Source organism: Aquila chrysaetos, chromosome 13 (genome assembly GCF_900496995.4).
Source record: "Aquila chrysaetos chrysaetos chromosome 13, bAquChr1.4, whole genome shotgun sequence".
Taxonomy (NCBI): domain Eukaryota; kingdom Metazoa; phylum Chordata; class Aves; order Accipitriformes; family Accipitridae; genus Aquila; species Aquila chrysaetos.
Window position 1 is genome coordinate 21479074 of NC_044016.1, and position 19112 is coordinate 21498185.

At 59.7% G+C, this 19112-nt stretch overlaps 1 protein-coding gene across 2 annotated transcripts; it reads right to left on the reverse strand.

The window, feature by feature from the left end:
* Positions 1–4320: 4320 nt before the first annotated feature.
* On the reverse strand, positions 4321–17730 carry CAPN11 (calpain 11). 2 transcript variants are annotated; one of them, XM_030035629.1, is made up of 22 exons: positions 17633–17730; positions 14310–14592; positions 13641–13710; positions 12068–12186; positions 11792–11925; positions 11449–11617; positions 10772–10855; positions 10600–10685; positions 10316–10390; positions 9749–9909; positions 9500–9669; positions 9269–9280; positions 8756–8967; positions 8595–8634; positions 8279–8344; positions 7878–7935; positions 7728–7792; positions 6800–6868; positions 6590–6668; positions 6011–6127; positions 5877–5935; positions 4321–5625 (listed from the first exon to the last, which is right to left on the reverse strand). In XM_030035629.1, the coding sequence occupies exons 2-22, from the start codon at positions 14553–14555 to the stop codon at positions 5599–5601; spliced, it is 2118 nt and encodes a 705-aa protein (XP_029891489.1). In that variant the 5' UTR covers positions 14556–14592; positions 17633–17730; the 3' UTR covers positions 4321–5598. The 2 variants fall into 2 exon arrangements, with proteins under 2 accessions (XP_029891489.1, XP_029891490.1); XM_030035630.2 differs by lacking the exon at positions 17633–17730 and adding an exon at positions 14947–15108.
* Positions 17731–19112: the final 1382 nt, after the last annotated feature.

Below are 19112 nucleotides of genomic sequence, written 5' to 3' on the forward strand. Positions count from 1 at the left end.
AAGGAGGTGATGGGACTTAATCCTGCTCCTCTGGTGAGTCAGGCACAGAGCTGGGAAGAGAATGCAACCTCGAAAGAAAAGAAAATCCCACCAGTATCTACTTCCAAGCACAAGATTTAGGGCACTGGAGTCCTGTACCCGTGTGTCTCCTGGGCCAAAGCCTGTAGAGCCTTGCTGTAACCTGATCCACGGAGGACTTTCTGCTCCTGCAGTCGCTGCTCTGTCTCTCAACACTTTTTCTTGTCTATCCTTCATCCCTCTTTACCAAGGAGCTCAAAATCCCTCACCAGGTGGCCGGCTCCTTTTTTGCTGGGTGCATATCAAGGCTGCTTCTTTTCAGACATCCATTTTCTTTATCATACCAGTTGCACAAGGAAGTATCCCCTATTTAATTGCCAGCGAGGGCTGGGATGCACTTCCCGAGCCCAAACAGAGACCGTGTACCCCTCCGTAGCACTTATTTCTCTCAGGTGGTCAGTTAGCAGCTGGACATCAGCAAAAAAGGCGCAGGAGATGCCCCTGGGTGGTGCGAGGCAGGCACAGGGTCCCGGGAAACCTGCGGACAGAGCAGCGCTGGCAACGGGAGAGCAGGGCTGGAAGCAACCCAGCTGCAGGGGCTGTCCTCAGGCTGGTGGCAGGACTGTGCAGAGCTGTCCTCTTGTCTTCTCCTCCCTGCAGTCCCAAAGCCCTGAGGATTTGGCTTGCCCAAAGTCCAGCCCCTTCCTTCTTGCTGTTGAGCAGGGGTGAACTCACAGCCCACACGTCCTCTGGGCAGATCCTGGGTCTGGAGCCAGCCGGTGCCTGTCTCCTCTGGGAGAGGACAACCTGCTGGGAGGCTACCTCAGAGGAGGCATGGCTGGAGGGTCAGGAGTGTGGGACACGCCAGCCTTTGGGCAGGACGTGGCTGTGCTACCTCCTGGTATGACCCCTCTTGGTCGCTGCTGCCCGTCGGCAGAGGGAAAGCCGCGTGAGCAGCCTTGTGCCCTGTCAGCCGACAGGCAAAGCTGGCACAGGCTTTGAGAGTGGGCCAGATCCCTGGCCGCTGCCCCATGCCAGCACCCAGCCTGCTCCCAGGAGAACACCTCTGCTTTGTGGGAGGGCAGGACCCTTGTGCCACTTCAGAGGCAGGTGCAGGGGACAGAGCAACCATCGGCACCTGCCAATGCTTAAAGCGGCTGTCACATGGTTAAGGCTCCACAGGATTTAGCAGGGAGCAGGGATGCTAGGAAGAAGGGCATGGCCCTCGGGCATCTCTTCGACAAGGCGTGCAAGATTTGCTGCAAATCTTGCTCCGGGCATAGCACTGGGAGCTAATGGAAATGGTGGGGGGGAAGATGACAGGCGGCCAAGAGTTCTTTCTTTGAGGGGATCCCACCCATCTGGCAGGGACCTGAGAGGGTGGTGGTGGGGCGACACCGGTGGCACCCAAGCACCCGGTCCCGTGCAGGAGGAACGCTGGCCATTCCTGCTGGGGAGGGATGTAAGTGCTATAAATAGTTTGTTTAACACACTGTGGCCAGGCCCTCAAAAGCCCCGGCCCAAGCACATTCCCTGTTGCTGGCGCTGAGACAGCAGCTGTTGAAAGAAGCTGAATCCAGCAGCTGCTGCCTGGTGCTCTCGGCCCCCGCCCCATGCCCCCAGCCCTCCCGCTCCCCTTGCGGGCTGGCTGAGCCCATGGCATCCCTTGGCATAGGTGCTGAGGCTCACCAAGGTGGTGCCAGCTCTGTGCTGGTGTTGGTGCTGCTCCCCGCGCTGATGGTGTGTGCAGGATGCTCCCACCGCCTGGCTGCTGGTGCTGGAGGGGCAAGGAGGATGGGGAGGGGGCTTTCCTCCCTGTCAGCCCTTGCAGCAGTGGGGACACCGCCGAGCCTGGCCGGGAGCTGCGAGGCCATGCCGGTGGCAGCTGCTGCCCATGCAGGTGCCCTTGGCTCCAGTTCTCCCCAGCACCAGCTTGGGATGCTGGGCTGGGCCACAGCCGCCCGCCCACCGGCTCTGCTCGCACAAAGGCCCCTTGTGCCCACAGGACTGACATTCCTGCAGCTGCAGGCCCGTGACAGAACGAACCACAATTGAGGGGCAGACAGGGCCAGAGCCCGGCTGCTGGGGCAGCTGGTGGGGCCAGGTGGGGCCGGGCTGCAGTCCTGCCCCCCCTTCCCGTGCCTGGAAGATGGACATGAGCAGCTGGTGGAAGAGGGGGGACCCCCAGGTCGGGCAGGCGGCTCTGGGCCGTGGGAGGCAGGAGCACAGGGCACGAGGTGCCGGAGGAGATGCCGCGATGCTGGGGAGCAGGAGCAGTGGTGCTGTGCACCTGATGAGTGCTGCCTGCCCACCTTGTGCACTCCCACCCAACACAGACCTGTGGGGTAGGTGTGGGAAAGGCAGGAGTGGTCTGGCTCTTGCTGGCTAGTGCCCATTGCAAGACAAACCCAAAGCTAAGAGCAGTTTTGGTCACATCTGGCCCCTAGCCCCTCTTGCTCCTCATCTTACACCAGCATTTAAGGACCCTGCTGGGCCTCCTCCTTGTCCCCTTTGCAACGAGGGGGATGAGCCATGCTACTCTTCATTAGCTAGCAGCGGGGGACCCCCTGCCTGCTGACCCCCTGCTGATACTGGCCTGCCAGCTGCCAGGGCTAGTGAGGGAGGGGATCTGCCAGCTGGCGCCCAGAGGGAGGGAAGGAGGGGGCTTCTGGTAAGGCTACGCCGGAACACCTGTCATCCCAAAGCCAGGGCATCACTGTGCCCTACAATCGGGCCTGTGTGTGCAAGATGAGGCCCCGCAGCTGGGACAGTGATGACAGCTCTGCATGCCTGCCCCGTCCCGTCCCCACCTGAGCCCTTGTTTCCCAGGGGCTTTGGGGTTGCACAGAGGAGCAGGGAGCCCGGGCTGGCAAGCCCTGAGGTACCCCACCCCACAGGGGGCAGCTCAGCTCACAGGTAGCCAAGAGCCAAGTGCAAGTAGCCCACCTCCATCCAGCCCTGGGGAGCCTCCAGAGGAGAGGGCAGCCTGGGGAGGTGACTGGGGGGTTCCCACCTCCTGCCATCACACCTCAGCTGCACTCTGTGCTCTGAGCCAGGTTGGCTTGCCCTAGAGCTGGGTGCCACCCCACTGTGGGGAGACTGGTCCCAGAGAGTTGGGCTGGCACAAAGGGCACCCACACGACAGATATTGAGATGCCAGGGGGGATAGGGTGTGCAAGGGCACTCCGATTCCAAATACTGAGCACCTCTGGGACCATCTGGGTTGTGATGCCCTTCTGGGGTGTCAGCAAGGGGCAGGATGCATATGCTGACAGCGAGTCCTGCTCTGAGCCATGCAGTGAAAAGCCCCACGACCTGGCCCTCCACTGTCATTTTCCTGGAAGGCTTTTGCCTCCAGCTGTGACATGCATGGCCTCAAAGGAAGCAGGGCATAACATGGATGTCCCACAGACCCTACCCAGGGTCACATACCTTGTGTGGTCCCTCCCTTTCCAGGGTCCAGAGCTCCAGGCTGCCCTCCAATCCCACCCACTCCATCCTATCCAAGCGGACGCTCTTTCCCCTCCCCACCCTCCCCGAGGCACCTCTCTTTAAGAGCAGACCCCAGCTCTGCCACCAGCAGAGGAGACTATAGCAAGGGGGCAGCCAGGGCAGCAAACCGTGATCAGTGTTAATCCACCCCAGCACAAAGTCTGCCGGGCCAAACCCAGCCACGCCAGCTGCCTTCAGCCACTGCTGGGTTGCTGGTAAGGCAGGGGGGCAGTGAGTTTAAACTGCTCCAGCTGCTTGCGTGGCAGAGGCACCCAGCGGTGCCGTGGGGAGGCCTTTGGGACACCATGACCAGACCCAGGGCTCCCCTAGCTGAGCGGGAGCACGGCTGCACCCACATCCCCGGGGGCACAGGCTGGGGTGAAGCTGCCCCGGACCCCCCATCCCAGCCTAGTACTAACACGCTCTTCCTCCCACTGACACCAGGGAGCAAGCACTGGCTTTTCCTCTACTTGAAAAATCCCTGGGATAACCGAACAGCCCTGCTAACAGCATGCTGCTTGCTCTCACTTTGAAGAGCAGTGCTGCCTTACACCTCTCCTACATAGTGTTGCCCCTGTGTGTCGGTGACAAGACGCCCCTGCAAAAGAAGAGATGAGTTTTATAAAATCCTAGGGGATACGGATGCTCCCATCCCCACGGCAAGACCTGTACCTGGTGGTGCTCCTCTACCCATGGCCCAGGCTGGGCAAGAAGCATGCCTTGGGCTTGGCTCCGCATCTCATCCCCCCAGCCCAGGCCACAGTGAGCGGAGGAAGGACGCGACCCCCAAGTCACTGCCCAGGACACACGTCCAACAGATCTTGGTTTATTCCCGGAGTGCGCAGTGAGCGGGGATGAGGAAGCGGATCTGCCGGCCTGGCAGCAGTGGTTATTGCTGCAGGTGCGTCCTCCAGCGACGACAGGGGTCTGGGGGAAGCTAACTGCCTGACTGTCTGCCTCTACAGGGCAAAGGATGGGCCATCACCCACCGCCAAGCTGGAGCCACCCCATTATCCCAGAAGAAGGTGGGGGGAGTGGAGGAGCACAGAGAAGTGCAAATACGTTGGCACTGGAGCCCATCTGCACTGGGCGAAGGAGCCCAAGGGAGGAAAAGAGTGTAACAGTGTGGGAGGGTGAGGGAAACAGGGGAAAAAACCCCAACTGTATGCAGGAGAACATCCCCTCCAATCACCATCCCCTCCTCTCTGGGGGAAGGCATCCCCTCTTGGGTGCTGGTCCCCGCCAGCCCTGCTGTGGGCCATAAGCAGGGGCAGTGGATGCCCCAGGAGCTCCCAGGGATGGGAGAGGTGGCCAAGCTGCTGTGACGGGCATTGCTGTGCCCACGTGGAAGAGAGGAGCTTCTGCTGCACTACAGGGTGGCATGTGTTCACATGGCAGGGGAGCCCCCAAACATTCAGTGCCTGACCCAGTGGTGGGGCAAAGGCAGGGGCATGAAGGTGGGAGTGATGTGTTGAAGGCCACGCAGAAAGAGCCAGTGGGCTCCATGCTTTGGTCGTGCTTAGTGGTGATGAGTGCAGTGCAAGGGCTTCAAGAAGAAGAGTATGGCCTTTCCTCCTCCCAGAAGGCCACTCGAGCTACGCAGGAACCTGCTGCCTCTGCCTGAGCAAGGCAGTACCTGCTGATGCTCCCAGGTGTGAGCAGAGACAGACAGGGATGAGACAGCACTAGAGCAAGCAATACGAGTCGCCCCTCTCTCCCCGCTGCAGCTCCTGCCTCTCCTGGCTCTGAAGCCAGCCCCCAGCCTGCTCCTTCACTCCCGTCAAGCTCGGTGCAGGGATGCACAGGTACTCCATGCTGCTCACCCTCTTCTTGTTCTGGGGTGGGGAGAGAGGAGGGGGGGAGTGGAAAGAAGCCCAGCCCAGAAGAGGAGAAGGGCATCCCCTGCCTGCCTTGACCCTGGTCCACCCGAGAGGGTGGTGTGAGGCTTGCCAGGAGGCAGGGCTGGCGGCTCAGCGTGGGATGGAGCAAGGGGGGAAGAGTATTCTGTGTCCACAGATCCAAGGGGAGGCACTTGGAGGGGGCCTGGCCCGCCGGGGTGTCACAGCCACAGTGGATCTGTCGTGGCTCCTAGCCGCACATCGTCAGCAGCAGCCACTGGGAAGGAGAGGGAGAAGGGATGAGCAGGGGCTGGTGCATTTCTGACATGCCCTCATGTGTCAACTTTACCAGCCCTCCAAGAAACAACGAGCCTGCAGCAATCCCTTTTTCTTATCTTGATCTTTTATGGGTTCTTTCCCTACCCAAGGGACTGGAGGGCTTTCTATCACCCAGCCTAGGTGCCCCATTCACCCTAATGCCTTGTCCCTTTGTCTCCCACCCCACCCCCCACTGGGCTGAGCTCTCACCTCGGAGAGGTTCATGATGGCGGTGCCAGTGCCTTCGGGGTCCATGCTGTGGAAGAACCCTGCAGGGGCACAAGAGCAAGGTGAGCAACACATTTCTCTGTCCCCACCCTCCCTGCCCCAGAGCCACCACTCACTGAACATGGCCTCCAGCTTCACGAGGCAGCAGACAAAGTTGTCAAAGTCCACACCCATGTCAGCATCTGCATAGCGGGCCACCACCACCTGATGCAGCTTGTTGTTCAGCTTGAAACCTGCAAGGCAGAGAAGAGTCAGCACCCCAGGGAGGCAGGAAAGGAGGGTGTAACTATGAAAGTCCATGCCCCCACCCAAAGGGACCACCAGCCCACCCAAGGAAGGGCACAGAGTCCAGCCTCAGCAGGAAGAGGGGATGCTCTCCTTGGAGCCATATGAGCATAGTTAGCTCACTGATCCATCCCAGGCCTCTGCTTCATCAGGATGGGACCCTGCAGGTCAGAAGACAGAGGCTGGGACCACCTTGTGTGTGTCCTTAACTCTGAGGCTCCAGCACTTGGCACAGCTGGGATGGAGAGACCCCAGCGCAGACATGGGCCTCATCTCACCACCACAACAGATTGGCTCCAAGCACACAATATAGGCTGGTTTCACTCTTCTCCACCTACTTGGGACAGGGCTCCAACAGCATGAGCCCCCTCCCCAGCCCCCAGCCCAGCCCCATCCTGCCCCAGACCTACCAGCTGACTCTAGAGCCATGCGCATCTCATAGGAGCTCATGGTGCCCGACTTATCCAGGTCGTGCTGGCGGAAGATCGCCTGCAAAAACATCATGGAGGATGTGAAGGGCAGGCTCTCCTATGGCCTCCAGCCTGGCTGTCCCCTCACTCTGCTGCCCCAGAAGGGGTGCTACCTCCATGCAGTGTGCCATACCCCCCGCTCCTCCTCACCAGCCAGCTCCGGATCTTGTTCCACAGGATCTGGAACTCCACCAGCCCAAGGCGGGCACTGCCATCTTTCTGGGAAGCAGAGGGTCAAGGAGAAAGCAGCCAGCAAAGGGGGTGGTGTAAAGGCAAAGCCATCGGATTCCAGCCACCTGAGGCAACAAAAGCCTGGCCACACTTGGCCTGCCCAGTTTTCCGCCCAGCTTCCCCGCTCTGTCCTGCAGCATCAGCAAGATCAGAGCCTGCAAACCCAGTGGGGAAACAGCAATGCTTAAACTAGCTGCCATGCCACTCCCTGGGAGCAGCTGTGCTGCTGCTGCTGTAGGAAGCACATCGCTGTGGCGTCCTTGGAGCAAAACTGGGCTGGCCTGCAGCAAAAGGGGATGCTGCAGGGCCAGGCTGGAGAATAGCTTGGAGCTGCTCCTCTACCCACACCTGACCACTCAGCTGCCTGTCCTTGTGCAAGCAGGAACACAGGCCATGGCTCCTGTTGCTTTACACCTCTCATCCGCAACTGCTGGACAGGATGGTTTGGGGGAAAAAAACCAAGAGCCCTTGTTCCCTTCCAGGAGCGTCTCGAAGGCTGGGTGGCATCATGGCATGTCAGGCTGGCAAGTCTGTGGGGAAGGGAGGGACAGGGCGCTTCCTCCCAGAGGGCAAGGTTGAAGGCCTGAGCAGGGCTAGGCTTCTGGTGGCGGAGCCAGGGCCCAAAGCAAGCAGGGCAACTGGTGAACTTTTCCAAAAAACCTGCTGCTAAAGCCCAGAGGTGTAGGGCAGGTGGCCCTGAAGCCACAAGGACCCCTTCCTTCTTTCCCCTGGTTGAACAGCCTCAGCAGGGCTGGAGAGCCAAGCCCCAGCTCCTGTGTAGAAGTCTTGCTGCTGGCAGGCTGAGCACCAGGAAAGCTGGTCCCTGCCCACAGCACCAAGAGGATACATCCATCAGGTTGACCATGTTGCGGCAGGAATCCAAGCTGAACCCATCCGTCTTCAGATCTTTGTCTGAGGAGGAAGGAGGAGGTTGAGCACGTGCATTAAAACCCAACCTGCTGAGCAGGCCTGAAAGGGTGGGAAGGGCAGCACTTACGTCTAGCAATGACTCTGTTCAGAATAGTCTGGAGCTCGAAGACACTGATTTCCATGTCCTGCAGCAGGAGCAGAGTTAGCAGCACCCCTTGCCTGCTTTCCACCCCACCTGTGGCCATTCCCCCCCACCTAAACATCTCTGCCTTAGTCACAACACATCAGGGTGCCATTGCATTTTCTGCATGCCCAGAAGAGTTTGGGCCACAGGTGGATGCCCCTTCCCCAAATCTGCTCCCATCACACCACCCCTGGGGGCAGCTGGGCTGAGCCATGTAGAGATGGACTTGTCTGCAGCATGGGACTGAGCGAGCGTGGGGTGGGCTGGAGGTCTCACGGCCAGGGATCCCATCCCATCCCCTCCCCAGGCCAGGGCCCCCCACAGCTCAGCGCAGCTGTACCCACCTCCCCTGCCAGCTGCTGGAACATGTTCTTGAAGCCATCCTCTATGTCATCCTCAGTTATTTCCTCCTGGGGTGACACAGGCCAGAAAGAAGAGGTTAGTGGTCAAACCTGGGCTCTGCCCTACCTCCCAGGCTCAGCAAACCCAAACTGGAAGGGAAGCTCTTCTTTGTTTGTCTTACCTTTGTTACTTCCCACATCCCCATCACCTCAACCCTGCTAGCCCCTCTGCAGCCACAGTGACACACCTCCTGCCTGCAGCTCCCCCTCCCAAGCCCCAGAGCCTTCGTACCAACTGAACCAAAGCGGCAGCTCCTACCTCATCTGCCAGATCGGCAGAGATCTCCTCGTCTAGCTCCCTGGGGGCAGAAAGGAGGAAAACAGTGATGAGCAGGGTCCCCAGCCAGCTGGCTGCCTGTGGTGGGGAAATGTCCCACCACTCACAGACACAGGGTGTCCCCCGGCCAGGCAGGGACTCACGCCGTGTCCGACTGCTTCTCGGTGAAGACCCGCAGGATGAAGTCGGCCTCCTTGTGTGGCTCGAAGGTGGAGGGCACAACGATGTACTCGCCGGGGGGCAGCCGGATCTGGTTGCTCACCTCCCGCAGGTTGATGAAGGTCTCAGACCGTGCCCGGGACTGGTTTCGCAGGAAGAAGTCCTTCTTCAAGTGCACGTTTTGGGTGCCCTGGGCCTGGGGGAATGAATGCACTTGTGGACAACAGCCCCTCAACAGTGGTGACCCACAGGGAGCGGCAAGACCAAAGCCAGCCCCCTCAGACAGGACATCCCTGCCCTGCCCTGCCCATCCCAGCAGGAGCCTTCCCTCCCACATTGAGGTGCCCAGCACCCATTAGCACCCTAGCCACTGCCAGCAGGGTGGGAGCTCCCATGCCACTGGGTGCACATATGTGCATGCATGTGCATTAACCCATTCCTTCCCACTCTTGTGCTCTCCTCCAAGAGTGGGTAGGCTCTGGCAACTCAGGACGTACCTCCTCAGGAACCTGCAGGGAGGAGAGAAAAGGGGAAAAAAAAAAATCAGAATCCTAGTACCTGCCCCCATCCCTTACAGCTGCATGGAGCATGGGACAGGGGACATTAACCCACAGCCTTGCCAAAGCAGGTGGGAAAGGTTTCCTTGAGGACTGGGGTGCCAGGTTGAGGCAGGATTGGCAGGGCTGAGCCCATCCCAAAGAAGCAGCATCGGGGTGGGCAGCGGTTACCTCGTAGACAGCAAAGCCGATGGTATGCATGTCGCCCCCCACCCGCCGCTCCCGCCGCCGGTGCTTCTGCATCAGAGCCACCAGGAAGCTGCAGGCCAACTCGTCGTCCCCAGGGTCATCATCTTCTTCTAGCAGCTTGATCTTAAACTGGGGGTTGATCCAGAATGTGGCTGGGAGGAAGAGGATGCGTGGATGAGACACCTGGCTCCATCATGCTGCCAAGAGCGGAGACGCAGAGGGGAGATGTACCTGGGTGATTCCTGCAGCCCCCGGCAGTGCTCCCCCGGCGCCATGTGCCCTCAAACACCTGCGTGTGCCATCTGCTGAGCTCGTCCTTGGTGAGGGCATCGGGGGTCAGGTTGCAGATTTCCAGCCTGGAGAACTCCCTCATGAAGTCCCGGAAAGACATCCTGTGGGAGGCAGGCAGGGGCTGAGGCCAGGACACTGCTGGCAGGGAGGGAGGAGAGCGCAAGCAACTCCAGACCCAGCCAGCGTTTTGGGAGAATTAAGTGACAGCAAGATCTTACCCTGAGCAGTTATAGCTCACTTAAAGCCCGCTGCTGGGTTTGGGGAAGAAGGGATGTTTACCCTTCCTAGATGTTTATTTTGCATTTAATTGGGCTGAATTTCCTTGAAGGGAGGAAAATTATTAACTAGATCAGATGAGAAAATGCCAGCAGGCTCTCCAGTGCTGGAAAGGCAGCTCATAAAGGCAGGTCATGTGTTTCAGGTGAAGTAGGGCCACAGGATCTCTCCCCAGCTCCTCTGCTGCTTCCCAGGCTGGCTGCTGAAAAAGAGCAGCACTTTTGCACTCACCAGAACTCTCCATCCTCCATCTTCAGCTGCAGCTCTTCCCTGTCGTCAGGGTCAATGTTGTTCCACTCAGAGGAGCTGGAACAGCAGGAGAGACAATTAGATGAGGACTACTCAAGGTGAACTGAGAGCACTTCAAAGCTGGCCCTCAACTACCCCCCTCTCTGATGTGAAGGGCACTGCACACTGCAAACTTCCCCTTGGCAGTGCTGTGCACTCAACTGCTGTGTGTGCAGTGCCTTCTGGCCTGCCAGTGGTGGGACTGAAGTCCCATCTGCCCAACTCACCCATCGCTCCAGGCTCCGGTCCACTCCACCTGACCCCAGGGGTTCCTGATGCGGATGAGCTGTTCCTGCTGACCCCGGTAGTTCACCTGCCAGTCACCAGACACAGGAGGTTGAGCCTATGACACTGTCCAGGCTATTTTATTGCTATTAAAGTCTCATCTAGCCAACTCACGTCTCTGAAGGCTGTGACAGAATAGGCATGGCCCTTCACCAGCTTCTTGAAGGTCACTGCTTCCATATCAAAGGCACTTGTGATCTGAGGAGAGTGTGCAAAGCTCAAGTGAATATGATTAAATTCATATAGTCCTATCCCTACTCCTTCCCTCCACCATGTAGAGAATCCCCCTTGCTTAGCACTGCTCCAGCCAAGAGAAGCAGCAGGTACCAGCACCCTCTGCTCAAAGGCTGCTGGCTGAGGACAATGTAAAGACAGTTTCCCAGCCAGTAGACCCTGAAAATCCATCAGGCAACCATCCAGACTTCAGAAAGCAAGAAAAGGATTTCACGAGAGGGAATGGATGGAAAACCCTGCTCCAGATAATTCTCAAACGCTGACATAAGACATGGCCAGAACTATAGGCAGACCCTTGTTCTAACAGCCCACACTTGAGATGGACATTCCCGCTCCATCCAAAGGAGCCCGTTCACAGCAGCTGGGCTGCAGCCCCATGCACTGTGCCCTGGGGCTGACACGCTGGGTCTGGAAAGGGTGCTCTGCTAAGATGGGAAAGAAGTAACCTCCCGCCTGGTGTCCCAGCGAGGGAACCGCTGACACAATCTCGGGCTGCCAGGCCTCGCCTTGGCCACCACTGGGGCAGAGCCCCTGGCTCATCCCGGCACACCACTTACATCGATGGAGCAGCCCAGCAGGGACCCCCTCTCCAGTGCCTTGCGGATGATCTGGCCCATGTTGCGCGGCGGCCGCTTGAGGTCATACATCTCTGCCACGCCGCCGGTGAAGTCCTCGAAGCCCTCGGTGGTGCTTCCCCCTGAGAGTGCCTCGTAGCAGCCGTTCAGCCTGAGCACCGTCAGAGAGAGGGGCGCGTGAAGTGACAAGGATGTAGCACACTGCTGCTCCCCAGGCACCCAGAACAAGCAGGGCCAGGGATAGAAGAGACCCCCTCCCTGCCGCCCCGCACAGTGACCTGCCCTGTCCCCCACCCGCCCACGTGCCCACCACAGGAGTACCCACTTGGCATAGGCCTTCTCCAGCAGAGCACTCCAGAATTCAGTGCACTCTGCCGAGTGCACGAACAGAAGCTCTCCGTCCTTGGTGGGCAGCTGGTCATCCACCACCACGTCCACCCACTCACCGAACTGCCAGATCTGGGGGATCAGAAGAGAGTGGAGTGAGCTCAGAGCATCACACAACTTGCTCATCCCTACCCCAGAGGGATGCCCTCAATCCACTGCCCTCCCTCCTGTCCCCAGCCCACCACCTGTGGAGGGTCAGGAGTTCCCAGCCCACCTGGAAGTGGAAGATGCCGGCATAGTCCTCCTGGAAGCTCTGCCCGTGGGGCACCACACGGTGCAGGAGCTCCTCATTGAGTGTGAGGGAGCCGATGGCAGCCAGCAGCCAGCAGTCACCTGGGGAAGGAGAGGAAGCCAGTGTGAGCACCCACCACCTCCCTAGCTGGGGTGGTAGGCGGTGGATGTGTAGGAGCCCACGGCATGCTCTCCTTGCAAACAGCTCAAAAAGCACGCGGAGAAACCAGAGAGGGTCCAGCAGACAGAGCTCAGGAAGCCAGGCTTGTTCAGCCTGCCTCAGAGAGAAGTATTAACTCAAGGAACAATCCTCCCTGACCTGGAGCCTGTGTCCAGACCACCATGTACTGTCAGCACCAACAGCCCCCTTCTGCAGCCATTTATCTAGACCCTCCTGGGACTCATTCGTATGACTGCCCTCCACATCTCAGACAGGGAGTTCTGCAGTGGAATTACATTTTGCATTAAAAAAAACATTTTATCAAACGAGAGGTTTAATGCTGCTGCCCCAGCTTCTCAAATTGCAAGCAACACCACCACACTTTTCCTTCCAAGTGCTCTTAACCACAAGTGCTGCTCCAGGCCAGCACTGCGCTTTAAGTTCTTTGCCTTGGTTCCCCTTTCTCTTTTGCCTTTGAAGCCTGTCACACCTTAGCCTTGAGCCTGGATAACCTGTACCAAGCTGTGGTTTGACAAAATGGCATTTCAGACTTTCTAATGACCAATTGAACACTGCCACAGTGCTCTGGGCTGTTACGTGCTCCAGTTACCACCTCGAGTTTGTTCTAATTACTGGATGCATTAAATGTGGTTAGCCCTGAAACCAGCGTGCTATGTGTGCTAAGGTACACAATACTCCCAATCAAGTGCCCAACTTGATCCAGATTAGGACGACACTCTTGGTGATGCCCGGATCTGGTTCCCATGACCACGAAATCCCAGCTGCCAGCCCTGCCAGCCTACACAGCCCATTAACACTGCTCTTCTTGTCTCAGTACCTTTGTCTTGGAATACACCCCTGGAGAAACAACAAATCACCACCTGTACTCCGTAGCTCTCCTCTCAGTTCCCTTCTGCCACACCACATTGCTTTGCAAGCACTCTGTCATGACCAGCACATCCTCACCTCCGTTTGTTACTGTCATCCAGCTGCCATCCCTCACCATTTACCAAAGCAGGGAGCTCTTTGAAGCAGCTCCTGGCGTTGTTGTCAGCATGTGTCAGGCATGGATCCACCTGACATCTCCCCTGATCTTAGCATGGTCAAGCTGTGCACACATCGACCCATTTTCATGGAGCCTTAACCTAGAGCCACCAGGAGGCACAGGGTATCCCCTGCCTTCCAGTTTCTACTGCACTAAAACGGGAAGGGAGGCTTTGGTACAGAGATGGTTGTGCAGAGGCTGACATGAAAATGTGCTGCGTGGGCCTGGGGAAAGGTGCTGTGAAACTAGTCCACCCTCAACCTTACACAAACATCTCTTCTCCAGCCACGTCAACCCTCCCCAGCCACTGCTCTCCAGACCAAGGTCTGGGGACAGAGCTCCAGCACTCACCCAGAGCCCCCTGGCAGATGTCCGTCCGGGTTGCACCATCAACGATGAACTGAGGGTCATCCACTAATTCCTGCAGGAGGAAGAGAGAATCAGATGCTGGTGCTAGGTCTCGGCAGGGCCTGGGCTTCTGGGGGGCTGGCACCTGCTGCAGTTCTGAGTCGGGAGGAAGGGTATATGGTCCCTGAGAGTTGCACCCCACCTGCCCTCTGCCAGGGAAATCTGCTTGACTGCAACCCCAAGGCCATCACAGTAAGGCCAAGGGAAAGCAAGATCTTCTGCTGTAGCCATGGGAGGACACAGCTAGACAGACTAACGGCATTCCCCTTGCACTCGTGGCACCAGGAGATATACACCCTCAAAAGCCCCAGTCACCGAGGGTGACATCCATGCCATGACACCCAGAAGCAATGACATAGCCCACCCATTTTAAAGCCCATGGTCAGCTGCCCAGAGAAAGCAGGGCCTGCTAGACATGATGCTTTTCTGAGCAGACACTCATAGGGCATTGCTCTAGGCCCTTGGGAAAGTGGGCTATGAAGCACATGAGGGACTTTGAGCACCAAGAGGAGCAGACCAGGGCCAGACTGCAGCTTGGCAAACCACATCAGTGCAGACATTGCAGGGTAGGGATGCCAGCCCAGCCCGAGGAAAAGCAAGCCCAGCACTTACCGACGGACGCTTCCACTCCACTCCCCGCGTCTTGCTGGAGTGTGGCCCCAGCTCCTTGAATCCAAGGGCAGAGGGGCCAGCTGGGAACTGGGGGTCCCTAAAGAGGGTGCCGCTCTCAATGCACTCCTGTTTAAGGGCCTCATAGTCCTGGTTGAGGTACTTGATAGCGTTATTGTGTTGGCCAACCCCCTCGGCTCTCAGGCGGTCCCTCTGCAGACGGGCAGCCATCCCACCAAAGGGCATCATGGCTGGGCACCGGCAGCGCTACCTTCAGCTCCGCTCCCTGCAACAAAACAGGCATGGCTGGGCTGAGGCAGGGCCCGGTACCCATGCACCCCCCTGTGGACATCAGCCATTTCACACAGTGCCAGGCTTAGAGGCCGGATCTCCAATTCCCCACCACCCCCACAGCAGGGATCTTCTCCGTCAGCATTGCCCTGGGACAGCGAGCAGAGCCGCCACATAGAGCATTCCCAGGGTGGGCCCACACACCAGGAGGACCTCCCCAGATCCCATCCCTAGCAGCAGCCCCGTTCTGATCCATGGCCTCCAGCCCGGCCATCGCAGCCCTGCTGTCTTTAGGGGACACCGAAGGAGCAGAGCGGCTTTGAGGGCCAGCTACAAGGAGGCAGCTCACTGGTGGTCGGGCCGTGGCTCTCCCGTCCTGTCCGTCCCTGCTGTGCGGAAGGGCTGAGCCCGGAGGAATTTCAGACGCTTTCCGCCCCCAACAGCCTCTCCTCCCGGCGCAGCTTTCCAGGACCTTCCCTCGTCCCAGCTCCTCCTCGCCTGTCGCAGCCAGGAGGGCGTCAGCGACCGCCCCGCAGCTTTTCCCAGCCCTGGGCCCCTCTCCCTCTCCCTCAAAAGCAGCCCCGGCTGCCTAAGCACTGAGTCAATAGGGCCGGGAAGGGAGGAGCCCAGTGGGGCGCAGAGACAGCTCTGTCTATGGGGCCAGCGGAGGACGAGGGAAGGAAGAGGCGGGACGGCCCTTCCCGGCACGCACACAGGCAGGGTGACTCAAGCCTCGCCGACCGCCGGTGGTGCTGCCTGCTGGGAGGCACTGGGAAAGGGATGGGGCTGCAGCGGGGCACCCCGGCACCAGGAGACCGGGGCAGGGCAGACCCTGCAGAGCCCCCCCCCACCCCAGCGGTCCCTTGCCACAGGCCTTCCTCCCAGGGGGTTTAACTGGCAGCTCATGGCCGTGTGCTTCGAACTGGCGTGACACGGCTGTCGGGTGTGCCTGGCCCCGCTGCCCTGCCCCACTGCGCCCGCTGCGGTGGGGCAAGCCCCAACTGCCCTCCCTGCCCCTGGCTGCCCTTGGCCCTACTCAGGCACCCGTGGCAGGAGCCGGCGCTCGCGCCCACCGCACCGCCCAGGCTGGAAGGGGCCTCCGGGGGCCGTCTGGTCCAACCCCCCACGCAAGCAGGGTCACCTGCAGCAGGGCCGCAAGGCAGGTGCCACCACCGTGGGCCCACCGGCGTTTGCGGCTTACCCTGCCCCGCTCCCCAGCCATCTTGGGTCCTGCTCGGCAGGGCTGGTGCTGAATACTCTGGAGGTTTCTCCGCACGAGGCAGGGGAGCAGTCCTTGGGTAAATAACCCAGGAGCCAGCAATCCACTCAGAGCAGTGGGCTAGGATGCCAGTGCTGGCCTGTGGCCTCCCCAGCGCCCCATCCCAAGGGAGCAGGGTGCAGCCTGGCTCCGGAGAGGCGGCTCTCCTTGTCCTGAAGTGCTGTGATAGTTAAGGGAAGGCAGGCAACAGCAAAAAGGGTGCAAGCTCTTGGCAGGTGCATGGGGCATAAATCTGGCTGCTAACCCAAGGGGCTGCCCTAATCAGAAGCTTTTCAGGAGGAAAATCTGCTCCTCCCCATCACTCCGCCTGTCCTGGGATGCTCTAAACCCGCTGTCCTTCTCAAAGACAGCACCAGCCCTTCTGTCCTCTACAATGGCCCCAAATCTATGGAGCTCAGCCTTTTCCACCATCTCCTCCCCCCAACTCCGGCTCCGCAGCCAGCACCCTGGCAGCCTCTCCCAGCAGCGAGGCACTTGTTGCCTGCAGAGCTGGTGGAATGACTCCTCTGGTCTGAGCCGCTGCCCAGAGCTCAGGGGGGCTGCAGGAGGAGGAATCCCAAATGCAGCCACCTGCACAGCCTCCAGCTCCCACCTTGCTACCTCCCCAGCACTCACACCACAGCCTGCCGAGGGCCGGAGCCCCTGCCAGGCTCCCTGCACCCTCTCCCATCCTGCCTACTGGCACTGGACATGGCCGCGGACACAGGGAGCTGTGTGCAGTCCAGACGTGGGCACCGTGTGAGTTATTCTTAGCTCTGTGGCTCAAAATACTCGGGAAGGTTGTGCTTAGCAGCAGACGGAGGTCACGCAAGCGCAGAGTGAGGAAAACCATTTCAGACCCCAGGATGGGACAGGAACCGTGCGGGGTCTTAAGCAATGGCGTCAGTTGCTGACACCCCCCCCCAGGCTGATGCTGATGGACACTGCAGGTCCTCCACGGGGGGAGGAAAGAGCGTGCAGAGACAAACCAACCCCCCAGGGCAGTCTTCCACACCAGGCAACATCCAACCACAATATGATGCTTTCCAGTATCAGAGACACCTCTCATCCCTCCAAGGTGGGAGCCGAAACACATGCTGGTCCCCTCAGGGTCCCTGATACCTCGTGCACCTTAGTGCATACTGAAACCCCCCTGGACAGCATCATTGCTGAAGTCCAGCCAAAAATCTCTGCAGACTTCTGCTTTGCCAGCTGCTCTTGGAGATCGAAGGAAGGGGGAGCTCCCTTCTTTAAAACCAGCCAGGCCAAGCCCAGACACCGCATCCTGCCGCATACTCAGCTCGGGGCAAGGAACCACAGCCACCCATAGGGTGCCACACTGTGCAAGCAGCTCTCAGGCCCTTCCCAGCCCTCCGGGTGACAAAAATCTTCATTTCCCACAAGCTCCCCTTTTATGTTCCCGCATCCCCTCGACGAAATGCGGAGTCGGCTTGGGGTCGGCATCGCATCCCGGGTCGCCGCCGTACCCAGTTTACTCGCCGCCCTGATTGGGAAGCCTCCGGGTCTCTGCGACTGCATTATCTAATGCAAAAATCCCCGCGGATAAAAGGGGGGTGGAGGAAGGGGGGCAGGGATAGGGAAGCCTGGAGCAGCTCAGAGCCCGGGGGGCCCTCGCCGTCGAGCGGGCAGGGCGTTCGCCCCCGCGGCGGAGGAGCCCTGCCCGCCCGGCGGCGGCTGCCCCTCCGGTACTAACCCCGTGCTAGGGGTCGGATAAGGGTGAGGATGGGGATGGGGATGGAGGGGGGGGTGGACTTACGGAAGCTGCTGCCGCCGCCACCGCCCTGCCCGCTTCAGCCCAGCCCGGCCCGGCTCGGTACGGCCCCGCGGAAGGTGGGGTTTCAGCGGGCAGGATGTGCGAGCAAAGGCGGGGGGGCGGTGGGAGGGGGACTTAAAGGCGCAGCGACTTCTCACAGCTACCGGGAAGTGATTTAGCGGGGCTGCAGGTGCGGTCCTGGCCGCTGTCACCCCCTCCCAGCTCCCGGGGATGGACGGGTAGCGCCGGGCTGGGCGCGCTCCTTCCACCTTTGCTCCGAGCAAAGGGCTTGGTGCACATGGAAGCCGGGGCTGGAAGGAGAAGAGGAAGCGACTCCTCTGGGAAAGTGTTTGAGGGTGACACGGCACTGCCCCAGCTTAGCTAGGTGAAGCTCTGTGCCGCGCCTGGTCCCAGGGCTTGTTGACCTGGTGCCAGGGCTGAGCAGGGTGGTCCCAACGGGTGTCACCCACCATGGGGTCCTTCTCCTTCCCTTGTGCCTGGGGAGGCTATGTCTGCGCAGCTTCACTCCTGCAAGTCCAGGCAGTCATGGCCAGCAACCCCACCCCACCAGCTGGCCCTTACTGGGCAGGGCCCGTCCTGAGCAGGTCCCACTGCCCTGGGGCTTCCTGCAGCAGGGCTGCCCCTGCGTGCCCTCCATGATTCACTGCGCAGCTATCCGGGTGGTGCCGCTGCTGACAGGCATAGCCACAGCGGGGCTTGGCACGGCTCCACATAGTGTGGTGCAATATGGCTTTGTATGGCATGGTATGGCCCAGCATGGACTGGCACAGCTTGGCCTAGTGTGGCTTAGCCCAACATGGCTCAGCACAGCATGGCTTGGCCTGGCACGACCAGCTCAGCTCAGCCCAGTTCAGCACAGCCTGGCCCAGCCCCACCTGCCCCCGCTCCAGGAAGAAGCTCTGCACTGCCATCCTTCTGGTGCCAGGGCTGAACATGGTGATCCCAATGGGTGTCACCAACCACGGGGCTCTTCTCCTCCCCTCGTGCCTGGCTGCAGCTAGGGAGGCTGTGCCCATACTGCCTCACTGAAGGAGCTGGCACCCAGCTGCTCCCCCAGGCTTCACAAAGCACCTACTTTCTAACCCATCCCACCTCACCCCAGGTGGGCAAATCTTTGCTAACCAGGAAGCAGGTTGCACAAGGGGTTAGGAGCTGTGTCCCTTGCCCAAGGGAAGGACAATCAGGACACTCAAAACCAGCTGTGGCATGGTCCTGCTGCTGCACCCACAAAGGAATACTCTGGCCCTGGCCAGGACCCACTGGAGCTGCCCTGTCCCCATCCCCACCTAGGAGAGCCTGCCACAGGCAGCTTGTTCTGCCCACCCTGGCACAGAGGAGGCTTTGGGGTGTCTTGCTCTGGGTTGCCACAGCAGCTGCTCTATCTTAGCCAGAAGGCAGCTGCCTCACTGCCTGCAGGCTGGAAGCAACAAAGGGGGCCCTGCAGGGGTCACCAGCCAGCTCT